General features: G+C 32.4%; 2 protein-coding genes across 2 annotated transcripts; one reads left to right on the top strand and one right to left on the bottom strand.

Annotated features, from left to right (window-relative positions):
- Positions 1 to 1673: 1673 nt before the first annotated feature.
- Positions 1674 to 13905, bottom strand: LOC6642657 (homeobox protein H2.0). The gene is made up of 3 exons (XM_023175988.2): positions 13281 to 13905; positions 2062 to 2561; positions 1674 to 1994 (listed from the first exon to the last, which is right to left on the bottom strand). The coding sequence occupies exons 1-3, from the start codon at positions 13828 to 13830 to the stop codon at positions 1698 to 1700; spliced, it is 1347 nt and encodes a 448-aa protein (XP_023031756.1). The 5' UTR covers positions 13831 to 13905; the 3' UTR covers positions 1674 to 1697.
- A 2601-nt stretch (positions 13906 to 16506) lies between these two features.
- Positions 16507 to 17378, top strand: LOC6642656. Its single transcript, XM_002065312.2, has 2 exons — positions 16507 to 16848; positions 16910 to 17378. The coding sequence occupies exons 1-2, from the start codon at positions 16591 to 16593 to the stop codon at positions 17363 to 17365; spliced, it is 714 nt and encodes a 237-aa protein (XP_002065348.1). The 5' UTR covers positions 16507 to 16590; the 3' UTR covers positions 17366 to 17378.
- The last annotated feature ends 340 nt before the right edge of the window (positions 17379 to 17718 follow it).

Raw genomic sequence — 17718 nt, 5'->3', positions numbered from 1 at the left:
CTCTCAGTGTTTCTCTCTCTTTTTGACTCACTGTTTGGTTAATACACGCTACTGCTGCAACCGCTTCCCCTGCCCCTCTCCCCTGGCTAGCATTGTCGCCCCCGCTTGCTTGACCAACTGTCGTTGGTATCGGTTTTTATCGTTCTTCTAGATTAGAAGGTCTCTTCTTTTGCCGTTGCCTTTGTTGTTGTTGTTGTTGTTTGCCTCAAATTGTGCTGATCGCAGCGGTATTCCCTTAATTAAATTTTCATTGTTGGTGCCGGTGCTGTTTAGAGAGTGGAATTGTATTGTATATGAAAATGGCATTGCGTATTGTGTGTCATCTATGGATGAGATACTTTTGAGTGAGTTTTTCTCTCTATATAGTACCTAAGAAGTTAAAGCATATATATTTTTGATCAGAGTACAAGATATTGGGCAAGTTTGAAATATATTTGATTCAATTACGTAACTTCTTTAGGGGAAATACTATAAGAAATTGTAATCAATTGTTTACAATCCATTGGGAGAAGTTAACTTAATGAATTGGTGAACTGGGAAGGGAAGGGTTATTTTAAAAGGTCAAAATGAAAACCTACCTGGTATCTAATATTAAAACAGAAACATACTTTATTATAGTTATGTGAATCTTAAGTAATTCATTTTCTAATTGCAAAATTTTTGTCAATATTTTGTTAAGGTTTAGAGCAAAAGGGTTTGTGAAATGGGATAACTATGCTCCCTAAAGTATGCAAAGCGTCACTGGGAATACGGCGGATTTGGTTTTCATACATAGAATAAAACAAATTGTTAAAATGTAAGTGATTGTCGCATAAATTGGTAAGAAAAATAGACTGGAAAAGTGTTCATAGTGTTTAGAAAATTTATAAATTATTTAATGAAAAAACATTTAAAAATTGTTTCTTTGAGGAATTTCTTAGGTTTAATAGAAAAGAAGCATACTTTAAGGGGGAAAATTTGCCCAATTAATAGTCCTAAATCCATCACTGGGTTAAGGCTTAGGCTCAGACTTATTATTTTGAGCCTAAGTGTAGCTACACCTCTTAAAACTTATTAGAATCCCTTTCAAAACAAAAGTGGATTATTCAGAACCGTATCTGGTATAGCAGGATTAAACAGGCTAAAATAACTTTGATTTAGAAATATCAAAAGGATGTACGCAGAAAAAAATTACATTGAGATACCTTAAAAGATTTCGTTAGTCCTCGGTATCAACAAGTCGACGCCGGCCAACTTCAATTGAACTTGTTATTTTTAATTTTGAGCCAAAAATAAGTAAATAGTTGAAAAGTATTTTTATCACTTTTTTTTTTTGGTTGGTATTGGTAAACAATTTGTTTTGAGATAAATAAGTTATTTTTGTTTCGTTTTGTTATGATTGCAATGGGTTTTTAATTCCGTTTCATATTTCTGTCAAATTGGGCAAGGGCTATCAATTATTATCGGGAATTAATGGAAAGGCCATAAAAAGAATATTTAAAATATTTTAAAATATTTATGACTAACAGATTTTACAGATAGTTAACTATAAAAAAACGAATGATTTATGGTTCATTGTATTTGGCACATTATAGCATTTATTTTATATGAAAATATAAATTTAGTATTTATAATATTATAACTAATATTGCAATAAATTAAATTCACACTTAACGTTGAACAATAACTTTTAACATAAACTGTATAAATTTTTCGCTTTATTCGACTACATCGATTTCAATATTGTCATCATCGTCATCGGCCTGATCGCTCAGATCTGCACTGGAACAGCTATCTGAGCTATAGTCGAGATTCTCTTGAGGCGTAGATCCTGATAGTCCTGGCAAAGTTGTTGCTGTTGTTGTTGTTGGCTTGGCCATTGATATGGATTGCTGTTGTGATTGTTGTTGCTGCTGCTGTTGCTGTTGTTGTGCTGGTTGCTTCTCTTGGCCACTTTTTAGATTCTCACGTGTATGCCGCCATTTCATGCGACGATTTTGAAACCACACTTTAACCTTAACATTAAAGAAAATGTATATTATAGATTTATTAAACTACTGAGCCGATCTTGTCATAACTTACTTGTGCATCTGTTAGATTTAATCTGGCAGCCAATTTGCGTCTATCTGGTTTGGTAATATATTTCTGTTGTTGAAATTGTATTTCCAGACCTTTTCTCTGAAGATTTGTGAATACAGCCCGCGACCAGGAACGCTTACGTTTGCCATTGCTGTTGCTGTTGTTGTTGTTGCTGCTGTTCGAGTTACCATTGTGACTATTGCTAATGCTATTATGATGTCCTCCAGACATTGTCGTCGCAGTTGCAGTTGTTGTTGGTGGAATGTCCAGCAGTTGGTGCGGAGGCTTACTTAAAAATCGTTGCTGTTGTGTTAATTGTAATGTCTTCAGACTGTGCAACGGTGCCAGCAATGCAGCAGCAGCAGCAGCAGTTGATGATGTCCCTGTTGGTGACTTATGTTGCTGCGGGTGAAGATGTTGCTGATGCTGTTGTTGTTGCTGTTGCTGCTGTTGATGGTGTTGCTGATGGAATCGTAAAAGAGCATTTGTTGCCAATGTGGTTGCTAAATAGAGAAAGAATGGATTTATAATCAAATTAATAATGTTTTTTAAGACCGGGAGATAAAAAAATAAAACACAGTCAAAGTTTCTTAGAGTGGACTACTCATAGTAAAGTCGTTATAATCAATTGTTTTAAAACACACAACATTTTCTTATTAACCAAATTCTTTCTTTTTACCTTCTTAAAAACTATCTCCTTGATGTAATATTAGTTGTCTCCAATGAATAGTTGTTTTAAGTTTAGTTAAAATGGTTTTTTGCTCACAAAATTTCGCATGGATATCAACCCCATTGACTAACAAAGAATAAACAAAATTAAGGGAAACTCCAGAAGGTAAAAATAGAAACCGCATTGGAGGGAAAAGTCTCATCACTGTCAATTTTTGAAAGCAATTGGCGGTAAATAAAATGAAAATTTTGAATATGACATAATTTTCTATTGAAACAAATTATTGAAAATTATAAAAGAGTCACTTTACAAAAATATTATAGTATACAATAAATACATTAATATACTCTTACTATGTATTTACCGATCATGGGGAAATAATAATGTTTCCAAATAATAATATTTGGAAATAAGTCTAAAAAGTAAGATAGATGGGCCATAGACTGTGAACACTATTTAAAGAACCACAAATGAAACCGTGGGTGTACCAATGGCCTGTGACTAATACCTTTAGATTTCGGATTCAACGAATGGGATATATCTAAGTTTATTATCCAAATTAAGTCTACCAAGATGCGATCTTAGGACACTTATCGCTTTTGGATCGTGTTGTTATATTTCAATATAACTCGACTACGTCGGGTTGCCCCATTCTCCCGTAAATAAAAGAATCATCAAATATAATTTAATATAATAATTTATTTCTAAAATAATTTAGAACACTTCTCTTGACTTTTCCAATAACATCTGCTTTATATCTAATCTAATTAAAGCTAAAAAAATGTTCCAATTTCTAATCTAATTAAAGCTAAAAAAATGTTCCAATTTTTTTATAATTTAAAGCATCTAGATTTTTTCCTCTCGACATGTCTCATATATAATTATCCCGAAATATTTTTCTTCTGAATTTTTAAGCAAAATTAAAAAACAAAAGTTGTTAGTGGTTTCATTGAATTCTTTTTTCTAAGATCATTATTTATAATAGGCTGAATATAGAATATTTTGTGAATTTGTGTGTTTCCGACATGGTATACGCCTATACATAATATATCAAATGATTTTATTTATTTTTACAAGCTTCAGAGGGTGCAATATCCTCTTCCCTTAGTTAGCGACGATATCCGGAGGAAATAATATATATTGTATTTCTATAGGTACCTATATATACTTATTTATTTTAAATTTGGTATTGAACAATTCACGCATTTCCGTAATCCGCAAAATACATAAGGTAAATTTGAAATCAAAATTATTAAAATTCAATTTTCTGGTACATTTTGTTATGAGTAAATTATTTTCAATGAAAATGGAAAAAGAAGAAAAAAAAATTGAACGCACGTTGAAAATATTTAAATGAGTTTGTTTATAATAAAATTTTCACTTAATTGGAAATAATCAGGCATTTGTTTACACCACAAGATTCAGGAGCGCCCAAAAACAAAAACAATTTAAAAATCTCTTAGTGAAAAACAAAACGAAAAAATTATTTGGGGTAATCGAACACGACATGGGGCACACGAGGTTGAATACTTTTTGTCTTATTTTTTTCTCGTTTAAATGTTTTTTAAATACCAACAGATATGTAGATTTCGATATGTATGTACCAATGTATTTTTTTTTTTTGTTTTGTGGTAGCGCTTAAACTAGTTTATGCATTTTTTATTTGATTTTCATAAACTGTGCGGTGCGTAAAATTTGTTTTCCTCACACGGCAGGCAGCCTCTAATTATTTTCGTATAACAATTTTGTATACTCTTGTTCATGGGGCATTATTCTTTTGGTTAGACATTTGTCAGGAGATCGAGCAAGCAATCTTTTATTTGTTGTTGCATTTTTAAGTGAATACAGCCAAGTTCTTCGAAGGTCCAAATTTCATCCCAAAATTCCATTAGTAGCAAGAATTTACTAGGTATTTTTTCAAACGATTTAAATCTGTGAATTTTGGCTTTCAAAAATACTTCAAGAAGAAAACATGACTAGGGAAACCTATGACTTCCTTTTTAAAAATTGTTTATTCTTTTTGAAAAATTGATTTTGCATTTTGGAAAGGTTTATACAGCCATATAAAGAAAATATAAAGACAATTATACATATTTTTAGAAAACTTCTGAAGCCAGTTAAAAGTGTGAGTTCTTCTTCTAACTCTTTTGCTCAAAAAAGAAGTAATACAGTTAATATTTCTGAAATCACAACAAAATTCGCCAAAATTTTAAATTCGTTTTGTTTTAATCGTTCGACCGAACGTTCTTAAATTGTTGTACTATATTTTTAGATATTCACTATATTGTGGAAAAGTCAAGCAAATTAAAACCAGTTAAAAAAAAACAAAAAGAAAAAAAAATTGGTTTTTATACATATTTCAGTAAAAACAATTCATAAAATTCAATTTTCCATTAGTTCAAAACCCAATTTAAAATATTGAAATGCGAACTTGAACAAGTTAAGAGGATATGTTCTGATTGTTTTTTCTAATGCCCGTTAATATTATTAATGAGAGATAAATAATTAAATATAATAGTAATAACTAGCATTCATGTATCCGTCCATGAATATATTATAATACCTTTGGGGTCCTATTATAAAATCAAGATTTTTGGCTGAGTAATTTCTGAGGCATTGTGGCGTATGAGGTATGAGGATTTATCCAAATTAATTAATTACTTCGAAGAGTCACTAGTTGGGGTTATAAAGTACTATAAATATTAATAATTATTCGAAGTACTGACTTTTCGAGTGTGTTCAAACCCTCTGGACTCTTTACTCGATTAAACCATATTTATTTTTAAAAGATTCATACAAAATAAATGATTTATTTTAAATTTTAAACTATGAATAATTTTAAGTTGAACAATTTTTTTGTAACTATTTCCAAAAAATAAAATTTGAATGTCAATTCATTAAAAATATTTATCCAGATTATTAACGAAATCTATTGTGTTTTATATTATAGATTATTATCTAGAAGAGGCAAAGCTTCTTTTATATAGGACCTTAAGAATATCCTCTACCTAAGGACTTAAGAACAATATTCAAAAATATTCTCAAGTGTAGGCTCTATGCACAATATGTAAATTGGAATAGTAACACTTTTTATTAATAAATACAAAATGTCTCTGTAAAAACTACACAGAAATTATTCCTTTTCCTTTTTTGAGCCTTACAAACAAAATACTTTAAAATTATAAACAAAAGAACGACCTTTTTCATTGTTTAGCCTTCTAGAATCTAGAGATTCGTAGGTATTTCTAGAGTATAAAAACTTCGCCCTATTTGGTGGCTCACCTTTTTTTATTTACTCTAGAGAAATGTTCACTTATTTACATTGCAACGGAAATGCATTGCCGCACTGTTGCGGCTGTTGCATGCACTTGTAGATACAATTGTATCTGCGACCTCTGTAATAGCATGCAGCATCAACTCGCACGCCTTTCCCATCTTAATTGGCTTGCGGCTTGTGGCATTTGGTTTGTGTCAACCGCCGCCGTTTTGTTATAATGAGTATTCCATTGATTTTCAACACCTTTTGGGAGCGCAGTGCGATCTTCTTTAATTGCTGCTATTTCAGATACATTTGTAAATATTGGGCGCCCGAACCCCGACCCCTCTCCTTTCCCAGCACATACGATTCGAAGTTCGATTGGACCCGGTAAATATCTTAATGAGTTGTGATAATTTTCAAGGTGTGATCTTAAATCACGCAGAGGCATTCGCTACTTGAAACTTGGATGCGGATGCATTGGGAATAAATGTTTGTGTGCCATAAATTTGTGGCGAACGTTTAAATTATATCGATTTATTTGCATTTACTATCGAGAACGGATTATATTTATGGCTTGGCGAATATTTCTGTTTTATTTGGTAAACAGTGAACTAAATGTTTTGAGTGCAAGGTGCAAAATGGTTAACACCAAATATTTAAGACACAAGAAGAATATCTTACTTAAATTATGGACAAAAGCTTTCATTATGCATCATTTGCACACTTAAGTGTAAAATGTTTAATATAAACAGGGCACAAATATAAATTTACTTGTTTAAGTTCTTTTCAAAATAAACTTCAAGCTTTCATAAATGCAAAAATAATCGATTTGAGATCGTGATGTAGTATCTCTGATAAGAGAGACTAATGACTATAATGACTAATAATTATATTTTTTTTATATTGAATTTTCATTACAAATTTTCAAATATGCCTTAAATAACGATATAGGACGTTTCCTGCATTAGTATTCCTTTCAAACATCTCAATCAAAGCATATTTGATAAGATTATAATATAATCACCAAATTATGCATTGAATCAGAAAAATGTTTTTTCTTTCTACCACTGCATTTGTTTTTGAAGAGGGTATTATACATAAAATTAATCAGATGTTTGTGCGGCGAAAGGCCAGACGTTTTCGACTCCTTAAAGTATACATATATAAACATATATTGTTGATTAGCATGAGACAACGAGTCGATATCCCCTTAAAATCTGCCCAACTCAACTTCACTCCCTAAAATTGAAAGCATTGGGAATCATAAAGTCTTTTTTTGCCTAGTTGATTTAAGTATGACAATTGGTTGGATCCAACTATTCTAAGATACATATATGATTTAACTGATAGATATAAATAATATAATAATGTTTTTTTTTTACGCTAATATTTTATTTGTGTTATCTCAGCTACACACAGCTTTTACAACGAATTTTAACTTTATAAATTATAGAAATATAGAAATATTTTACAAAATCTAATACATTTGTCATAAATTATTGAAGAAAAATTATTACGGTTTAAAATATGTTTGAGCTCAATGAAATGTTCGATATTTAATGCTTAACTAATTATGCTAATAAATATGAAAATATAACTAATTGAGTTGCAATAATTCCATAAAAATCTTGGACTTTGGTTTTATGGAAAAGAATCGAGTTAATTAAAACGCAATGTGCTCGTTTTGCTAAATTATAAAAAAACAATTAAAAACTTTTTTTTTAGAGGTGTCTCAAAAGATTGATTCAATTAGACTTGTTTTTGTTGAGGAAAACAGTCCTCAGTAGTTTAGTTGTCTAAGTGTCGCAGTAAAAATTGGGCGGCTGAACATGAAGGATTCGGTTTCGAATCCTAGGCTTAGTTGTATGGATGAAAGTCTTTGACTAAAGGCCGCCTGAGGCTGTAATTTTTTTCGTAGACGAACGAATTTAACAGTGACAAGAGAGCATTATAAAAAATCTATTCCCGCAGGCGGACATAAAATACTGAAACCGTGGCGGCTGTCTGTCCGCCCACGGTAGCCTTTGATGTACACAAAAGAGAGCTATAGACACACTATGTTTAAATTTGACAACAAACATAAACAAGTCCTGAAAATATTACTGACAAACGAGAATAAGTGTCAACAAAAAAATTCGTTGAATTAAAATATTTTAAAACATGCATCGTCATGTGGTCCCAATAACAACATTCGATTTGGTATGGTAAAACGCATTGATAAATTTGTTTAAAATATCGATTATTCGATTGAAAAGTTGAAGTTTTCTCACCCCTAACGTATGAGAAACAAAGTTTTGTATATCGAAAACTTTAAACACATGGTTAACAATTCAATTAGAAATGGATCCGACTGCCAAAGATGATTTACTAACAGCCCTTTTAATAGAGAATCGACAATGCGAATATTACGACATTTATGGAAGAGAAGTTAAAACTAACATCAAGAATGACTTGGAAGAACCAACTGAAGATCAATGTCCCCTCGAAGCAACCTTTTTGGAATTCATTGAGCAAGTGGAATCAACGTCAACAAAGGAGCATGTCGACCAAGAGAAGGTTAGACATCGATTGACAAGGATCAAAGCTTGGGCACAGATTGTGGATATGGAATGCGCCCTACAGTGTGATGAAATGATGGGACTTTCCAATTCTACTGATCCAGCAGCGAACCACAACGAAGCTCTACCCAATCTACATAATTTGCGTCAATATTTGGAAGAATGTTTACATGGAACTGACAAACGACGCTGCAAACAGTATGAACAAAAATACACAGGATTAGATTAAATTAAGATCCTTAACAGTTAATAATTTTATAGGTATTTCTTTACTAAAGATAATTGTACTTTTTTACTTTTTTTCAACGATTTTATTAAATTTATATAAATATGTAAACCTAGGTAAACCATTTTCTCTTAATAAAATAAGTTTTTTTTTCTCTAATGACTATTTATCTTAATGATCGAATATATGTACAAGAATATGAAACTCTCCAGCTGTTGGGAACTTTACCTAAAACATACAAAATATAAATGTAGCTAATCCTCTCAGTTAGTAGACCGATTGATCACTATGAAAATGCATATAGCAATTGGATTAACATATAAATTGTAAATTAATTAAGCAAGCGGCGCCATATTATAGCCACAAACAAAAGATAACCCCTTAGCAAACAAAGCATCGATGGATGGATCAATCCAACGGCCGATCGATCGATCGATCGCCAGCCACACAAGAGAAACAACAACAACAACAAAAAAAAGCACAAAACAATCAAACAAAAACTACTCAACACCACAGACAAAGAGCAACAACAACAAACAGGCCAACAAAAAAGACAGCCACAGAGATGGGCAGAAGAGAATCTCGTAGAGAATTTTATGATGTGCGATGGGATGCAATCAATCTATCACAATATATATGTACATATGTATGTGACGGAGGAGGAGGCAGTTACTAGTAGTCTGTAGTTTCTGGTTGAGGAGCCTACTAAAGCTTGAGGCATACAAAATAACTTTTACGTACACTGCAGGTAGCCTCTCCACAGTGGGTGGCTATGTAAATACTTGGCCTTTTGCTTTTGGCCCCTAAAAATACCACAAAAAAAGTTTTTCAATCATTCAGTTAGTCATTCAGTCAAGCAGTCAAAGTCCCGTCTATCATTAACTTAAAACGGCAGCCACATACACTAAGGTTGAGTTGAGTCACATTACTTTTTAAAGGGGAATTTAGGAAACCAAAATGGGCAGTGGCGGCGCCCCATCTATCAGAGCTCCTTTTGGGCCAAAGTTTTGATTCTCTCTCTCTCTCGCTTTCTCGCTGCGGAACAATTCATTATACTTGGAGGTAATTAGATGGATAGCTATCTGTAGTATCTTGGCCGCCAATTGAATGACGGGCCAATTGCTTAAGCAAATAAACAAATTTCCATCCATCCGTATTGAAATTTTTGTGCTTCTTTTTCCCACCTCAATTGGTTTTGGCCAAGTTTATTTTTAAAGTCTGATTCCTAATTTGTTCATAAATTGTTGTTAATTTCAAATTTTTTTGTTCTTTTGAATTCTAATTTATTTAAAGATTGTATATTTTAGATGTGTGTGTGTGTGTGTGTATGGATGGGCCTAAAGGATTGATGAAACACTTTAGTTCCATCGATCTGTCGATCATTTGGATCGTTTGTTTCTTTCTGCCAATTTCACTGATTGAGGAAATGTCGAATTTAATGCCATGTACTAATTGGCTTTCAATTTTCACCTTCATTGTGTGTTTGAAAAGCATTTAAATTTGATGATAATTTTCATAAATCCTAGTGGATCATTTATTTAAATGCGGCGCTAATTTGTTTTGCAAAACATTAAAAGAATTCAAAAGCAATTGCCATGTCCAGAAGGTGGTGAATGATATCATAAAAGATTTTCCAACTCAAGGTGAACTGGGATTAAAGCAAGCAAATTGGAAACAAATTAACCAAAATCGAGAAAATATTAATTAAATATATCCAGCTAACTTAGTGAACATCAAGTTAAAAGTTCTTAAGAGGTTTAGGTTTACAAAACATATCCTTTATAACTTTGACAGTTCAAATTAAATATTCTTCTTAACGTCATTGACTTCTTACCTGAAAAATTACTAATAATTCTTACTATTAGTAAGTTCTATCTTTTAGCTATTTACTTTAAAGGAGTGCAATAATTAGAGTTCTAAATTTAGTGTTCTAAATTCGAATTCTTTTGTTTTAAGTTTAAAATAAGATTCACAATATCAGAATATAAACCATAAATAAACGTCATAATTCTTAATTCTACTTCTTTTCTAATATGTAATTTGTATTAGTATATGCGAATCGCTTAGTCTACAATAAAATGTTGGACCTTTTTTTTAATATAATTAACCATCATCTGTCTGTCTAATAAGTTTTACAATTGTCTTTTTTAAACCTTTCTCCCTGGTCTAAACTATAATATGTCCAAGTATTATTAAGTTTCTAACTATCTTCTTAGATGAAAATACTTTTATAGTTATTGTTATAAGTTATTAATCATATGACCATACACTGACTTGGGATTCGAACCCCGAGTTCTTGTTTAGTTGCTTTTACTTCTATATAGAGCTGCACCGACAACTCATCTACTGAAAGCTGTCAAAAATATACCTTTTTTAACAACTGAAAAGGACCTGGCTTATATAAATAAGATTCGGTATATTTATAATAATCTTCTTACTTAATTTATAGACCTATTCAATTTTAACTTCTTAGCCTCTTCTTACGTTAGACGCTTAGAACGTTTATAGATGGAAGAACAGAAAATTTTTAAATTCGTTTCATTTCCACCAAATCAGATGATGCTTGAAGTTTTTATCGAGATAATTAATAACAAAGAAATGAAAAATTATGAAACAAACAATACGCAAAATTCCTTAAAAATTGATCAAAGCGTTTTCAACTCATTTGTCCATCATACAAAATCTAATTGTTTCTGCATTCCATTCTGTCAATTTACCATGTTCTTGAGCAACTGTCTTTGGAAACGATCAAAAGATCACCTCAGGAAGTTTCCTCATTTGCCAATCAAAGTGTTCCACTCATTTAGCACACAATGAAAACCCCCTCCCCCGCCCCATCATTATAAACTGCAATAGAAGGAGTATGGATGGAAACAAGAATTACATTTTTCGAAAAAACAAAACAATTGGAAAGGAAAAAAAAACTTGAAACAAATGCTTGATCGGATCATAAATCGTTTGTTTTTATTGGAATTATTAGTTGATCTGCGGCCATATTGTGCAACAACTGTTTCAACTGTTTCTTTTCGTCGTTTCTTGACGAAAACAATTCGAAAATATCTCTCCGATATCTTTCGCCCAGACTCTTCAGTATTTACGTTACTTCCTGCTGCTTTTGTATATCGATGGGGACATGGGCTGTACCCCGGACCAGCCTGTGCGCACTTTGATCTTGTTTATATGGAGAATAGTGAGAAATATATTTTGTATATGGTCGAAGGGAATTCGAATACAAATTGGGATTGGTTCATTGTTTTTAGATGATTTCGGGGTTTTTTTTTGTTATGAATTGAACATATTGGTTTATGCCTCATTTGTTTTATATACAATTCTTATCAAGAGGGTGTTAAATACACTTGAGGACCTTAATGCTAACAATTTGGTTATAGTTGATAGAAAGAGAATACACAAAAAAAAAAAACAACAAATATGAGAAGAACAGGAAGTGATTGGTAGCATATTGAGGAAGATTGTGAAAGATGGATATCGATTGGAAAATCAACCAAAATAGGATGTGAATATTTAAACATTTTAATGTTATTAAGTCCTACAAAGGATCTTATTGTATTGAAAGGGAAATTTATTTTGTTTTCATTATTTCCATAAGTTTTGCAAGCGATCGGAATCCTAATCTTAAATCAGTTAAATGACAAGTTGTTTACGAATTTAGGAATTGTTATTCACAAATATGTAAGAAATTTCAATACAAATTTCTTGAATTTTTAATTTTAAAGACAAACAAACGAAATAAAATAGTGACAAGAAACAACCTAAACAAACTTCTAAAAAATGTTAGTGAATATAAAAATAAGAAAAAGAAAAGTAAATTTTAATAATATGAATATTTCAAGACAAAATTTTTTATTTCATTTTGAATTTTTGCTTTAAGTAATGTTAAAGCCGACCTAAATAAACTTCTTAAAAGTTCTTAAAAGAAGTTGGTAAGTAAAAACGTAAGAAAAATAAAGTTTGAAAATAATTTCTTAACGATCATTTAGATTTGTATGTCTTTGGTTAATTAAACATATTTAGTATAAGTACCAAAAACTAATTCAATCTATTTATTTTGGCGTGTCCATTCGAATTGACACCTAAATATTGGCCTCTATTAAACTAAGGATATATATGCTTATTAAGTTTATATTAACACCTTTTTTCGCTTTCTTTGGTTGAAAAATTATCATTTTTTCTCGAAAAATTCAAAGTATCAATATGAAATTTGGAAAAGTAAAATATATGAGTAATATCTATAAACTTAGCAAATTTCATAAAAATTGAATTTAAAATAACCAAGTTAAACGTATTTAGTTTTTGCACTAAGTGAACTATAAAGGCGGAATTTACCGCTGGGTGCGCTTATGTCCTTCTAAGAGTAATCACAAAGACATACTGACCTTATCAACATATAGTATCCTTTCAAGGTGTTACTTTTGCCCTAACATTGCCTAAACATTGCCTCGGTATACTTTTATTGCGAATTTTGCCACATCTGCTTTTTTTAAAACTTACCATGTTCAGGTCGAATCGGTGTTGGTCTCAGTATTGATTTATAATCCATATAAAAGGCGGGATAAAATTTATCCAAGCCCGCATAGTTTCCATAGGGAATTGAGCTAGGCATGGCCATTGGAGCTGATGCAGGAGCAGGGTTTGGGAAATGCTTGGCATTATCAGAGCTAGTCTGTCCATAGCAATTGGGATAGGTACAACAGGCATAGGGATTACCATCACAGCAATGTCGATTGAAATTTGTCAAGGATTCACTGCTGGGCTCTGAGCCCAACAGACGATCCACACTGAAACTAAGTTTCACTTTGGTAGCAGAGCTATTATTATTACTTGTTGGGGTGTTTGCATTCGTTGATGATGTACTGATGACAGGTAGAGGATTTATGTCAGACTCTTTGGCTGATGGCACATCACTGTGATTATTGCTTGCATTATCACTGATCACTACAGCATCGTGCTTTAGTTTCACTTCACATTCGCTAAACACATGCGTGCTTAGATTCTCGGGCACACTTTGTTCCATGCTGGCTGAACTTTCGTGCAGTAACATTGCTTAGGTATTTTGATTGAACTACGTTTCGATGCGACAAACAAGAACACAGAATCGAGAACTACCGCCGCTTAAAACAAGATCATGAGGAAAGGAAAACGATCTCGAAATTTGTTTCTACCGAGCACACCGTTTCACTCAGACAACCCACACAGAACTAAATTGTGTATGGAGGATGGCGGAACCGGCCGGGAGTATATCCAACCAGCGATCGATTGTCGTTGGGCGCATTCGAATTAGTGGTATTTGGTGTTCAAGCAAATCTCTGTGAGATTTCCAATTGCACAGTGGTATGAATATTATGAGAAATTGGTATTGGAAGAGGCATTATGAATCTTTTTAAAAAGGTTATAGTCAGTTTAAGTCACTTTTGGAGGTGGTGTTAGTTTTTTCATAAAAAATAGTACAAATTTGTAAAAGCTTCATAACGGAAGCTGATATTTTGTTGTTTTTTTTCGGAATATACATTAAAATGTGTTAAAAAATTGAAGTAAAAGTTAGTTCTCCCTTGTTAGAATTCTGGCTACGCTCTTTCTTTCACTAGAGCAGGCTTTAGGGCATTCTCGAACCACATGAATTATTACATGAATTATTATATTTGCTTTTTAATAACCTTTATTTCAAAATCAATCTTTTTTTAATGATTGAAACAAGAGAGGAATAATACAAAAAGAAAGTATTGTAATATTTAAACTTGAACTATCTACGTTTATGTAATTATAATGCCTAAGACTGGGCTCTTGGCTTTTAAAAAGGAATGAAATCTAAGTTTGTAAAAAGATAATTAAAAAACAGTTTCTGGTTTTTTAGTTATTCCAATTTATTACAGATGTTTTTATAGTTATCCCTTTTTTTTAGCCTTAATATGATACATAAAACATGTATACCAAATCATTTTATTATTTGTTGCAGACATCGATTTATCCTAATATCAATGAATATATTCCAAGTTGATAATCTTCATTAACTTTTGACCACTGTACTTCATGCACATGGATGAGAAACTTGTTATACGTTTTGTGTGTGTTAACACACAAATATACCGCGGAGATTGTTTTGTTGATCGTTTTTGATATTTGTTTACTGATTTCTCCATATGTTGTCTTTCTCCTTCCATGGGAACGTACACACACACACATACAGAGACATACACATACAAACACCTACACTTCTTGGTAGGTAGGCCATAGTAATAGCATCTCAAACAGCCAATGCCAGAGCCTCGTGCATATAGTGGGCGGAGTCTTGAAGACTTGAGATACCGGCTAAATATTTTATCTCTTTTACTCATGAAAGGAATGTATCGATAAATAATTTGCCTTGTGTGAATTGAGTGATCTTTGTGTGACTTCTTCTTCTTCTTCGTGTGTTAATAAAGTGGGTAACGGTGCCGAGGGCCATAAATCTAACCGCATTCTGTCCAAAAACCCAAAAAAAGAATCAAAATGCATTGCACGCTTCATAAAACGTTTGTGTGCCATTAAATTATTGCAAGTAAATATTGGTCGAAGTTTCGCCTTCGAAATGGGGGAAAAACAAAATGTGAAAATGTGCAAATTGTGTTATTAATAGGAAATTCTTGTCGTGACGTTACGTAGCATACTTTCTGGCGCCCAGACACAACTGCGCCAGAAAGGACTACCCCCTGTCACTTTCGCTCGTCCCCCATACCACAAAGAGGCGTTCAACCTGAACGAAGAAAACGGATATGCAAATGCAATCAAAGAAATAAAATAGAGGAAGTACAACAAAAAGGGAACACAACTTGACATTAAGGCGGCATTTTTTATACCCTTAGATAACATATAATAAATTAATAAATAATTGTTATAAGAATTTTAATCACTAGGAGCAACTAAGAGGTTTGCTGAGACCTATTAGACTAAGTAAAGGTATATAGAAAATAAAAGTATTCATAATACTTATAGGTATATTCATATAATTCTTCAAAATAAAAATAATTTGTGCTCGGACTCAAATCTTATATTTGTCTTTTGTTATAATTACTCAAATTCAAATTTCAATCAACATTAAAAAAAAATCAATTTAAGGATTGATTATATTATGGTTTTGAATTCTATAATTTATACGTCAAAATATAAATATTCTTTTTGAATATAAAAATAAATCACAAGACTGAAAAACATTTATTGTATCATGATTAAAACGAAACTTTGAACAATTTATTCTTGTTTCAATAAGAACTGTTTAAAATCAATTTATTTTATGGAATGAAGTTAATAATAGTTTTCTTTTATTAAGATAATAAATATATTATAAATATTCAGCATTTATTTTACTAAACATTATCAGTACTGAATTGAAACAATGAGGCTTAAAACCGAAATGTATTGACTAAATTCATAGCCTAACAGAAAAAATAATTCCTTAGAGAGTAGGCATAACTGTTGGCTTTATAAAGTAAACTTTATTTTTAACTATAGGTACTTTAATAACATGGTTGACATTTTCTTACTAAATAACTAAGTAACCAATCGTCCTCCATTGAGCCATATATACTTTCATAACAAAGAGTATTGCACTCCAATGTAAACAGACACGAATCGAGGGTCCTTAGGGGTAAACCGCAATCAAAACGATTTTTTGTGGGCCCAATTGAATTTGGGTTAGGACATGGCATAACAGTACGTGCCATCCGCTTGAATGGAGTCGTTGTCGTCGTCCTCGTCGCCGTTCTCGATTCCATCGGCTGTATCATCAGCAAGGATACCATCATTATTGCGTCGCAATGACAGTGCCATGGAGAGTTTGAGCATTAGTGAGCCAGGAGTAGATGAGGAAGATGATCAGCAGTTTAGTTTTCGTTATCCCAGCTATATGTTTCCCGATGCTGAATACGACAAAGAGGATGTGCCCTTGCAGTTTAAGGCTACGCCCGATTCGTTGTTCAATCTTTGTGCTGCGGTAGTTGATGCCCAGGGCAGAACTGAGGTATTCAAATGGAGCATAGAAGATGTCGCTGATTGGTTACGAAATTTCGGTTATCCAGAATATGAGGTAAATTGTCAATACTCTTCAATTTATACGTAATTCTGAGTTTGCTTTGCTTTCGTATTAGCAAACATTTAAGGAGAATTACATAGATGGACATAAGTTGCTTAATTTGGATGCCATTGCTTTGGTGGCTTTAAATATAAAAGATTTTGAGCACATACGACATCTGGGACGAGGGATTCGTGCTCTCTATCGCAAGGAATTGCAAACGGCCACGGAAACCAAACATCACAGTGAAGTCTATAAAACATTTAGATCACGCACTGGTCGGAAATATGAAGGACTACGGGAATCTGAACTATTGGGACGCATGCATATGATACGTTCTGTATTTCGTGATCTCAGCGAATGGGATCTAATGGAATTGCATATGGCCAGAACACCAGTTAGACGCTATCGTGAAGTGTTGGCTGGTACCAGGCGTTATAATCTTTATGGACCATCAACGGCGCGCAGGGAACCCGTTGTGGTCGATGATGTCGACAATACTCCTTGGTTCACCTACGGCGATTGCTATTGAGATCTTTTCGAAAAGTTAACCCACCCAGTTTTTAAAAAAAAGGCACGTTAAATCTTTTAAATATACGCACTCTACTTCACCATTAGCTCTATTTTGAAGGACATCAGCCATATATATGTATTTCAAACGATTCCTCCTAATTAAAAGTTCTCATTTTAGACATTTTTTATTTTCTATTTGAAGATTTAGCGATGGAAACCTTCTTGGTTTGAATCAATCATAAAATAAAGATCTTATTCGTATTCAAATATCGATTTTTTCCCACATTATATGTTCGGAAAAAACTTTTTAGCAATATGTAAATAATATCGTATTCAAATATCTATTGTAAAATGTTTTGAAGGCCAAAATTG

This window comes from Drosophila willistoni (genome assembly GCF_018902025.1).
Source record: "Drosophila willistoni isolate 14030-0811.24 chromosome 2R unlocalized genomic scaffold, UCI_dwil_1.1 Seg167, whole genome shotgun sequence".
Classification (NCBI taxonomy): domain Eukaryota; kingdom Metazoa; phylum Arthropoda; class Insecta; order Diptera; family Drosophilidae; genus Drosophila; species Drosophila willistoni.
The sequence above is the reverse complement of the archived record's forward strand: the minus strand, read 5'-3'. Positions and strand labels throughout refer to the sequence as shown.

Bases quoted from the DNA above. Each gene is read 5' to 3' on its own strand.
- LOC6642657 (XM_023175988.2), bottom strand. From the start codon at position 13,830: ATGTTACTGCACGAAAGTTCAGCCAGCATGGAACAAAGTGTGCCCGAG. The intron at 2,562-13,280 runs GTAAGTTTTAAA...TTCTCTATTTAG, and splicing joins ACCGATTCGACCTGAACATG to CAACCACATTGGCAACAAAT. The intron at 1,995-2,061 runs GTAAGTTATGAC...TTTAATGTTAAG, and splicing joins TAAATCTAACAGATGCACAA to GTTAAAGTGTGGTTTCAAAA.
- LOC6642656 (XM_002065312.2), top strand. From the start codon at position 16,591: ATGGAGAGTTTGAGCATTAGTGAGCCAGGAGTAGATGAGGAAGATGAT. The intron at 16,849-16,909 runs GTAAATTGTCAA...CTTTCGTATTAG, and splicing joins TCGGTTATCCAGAATATGAG to CAAACATTTAAGGAGAATTA.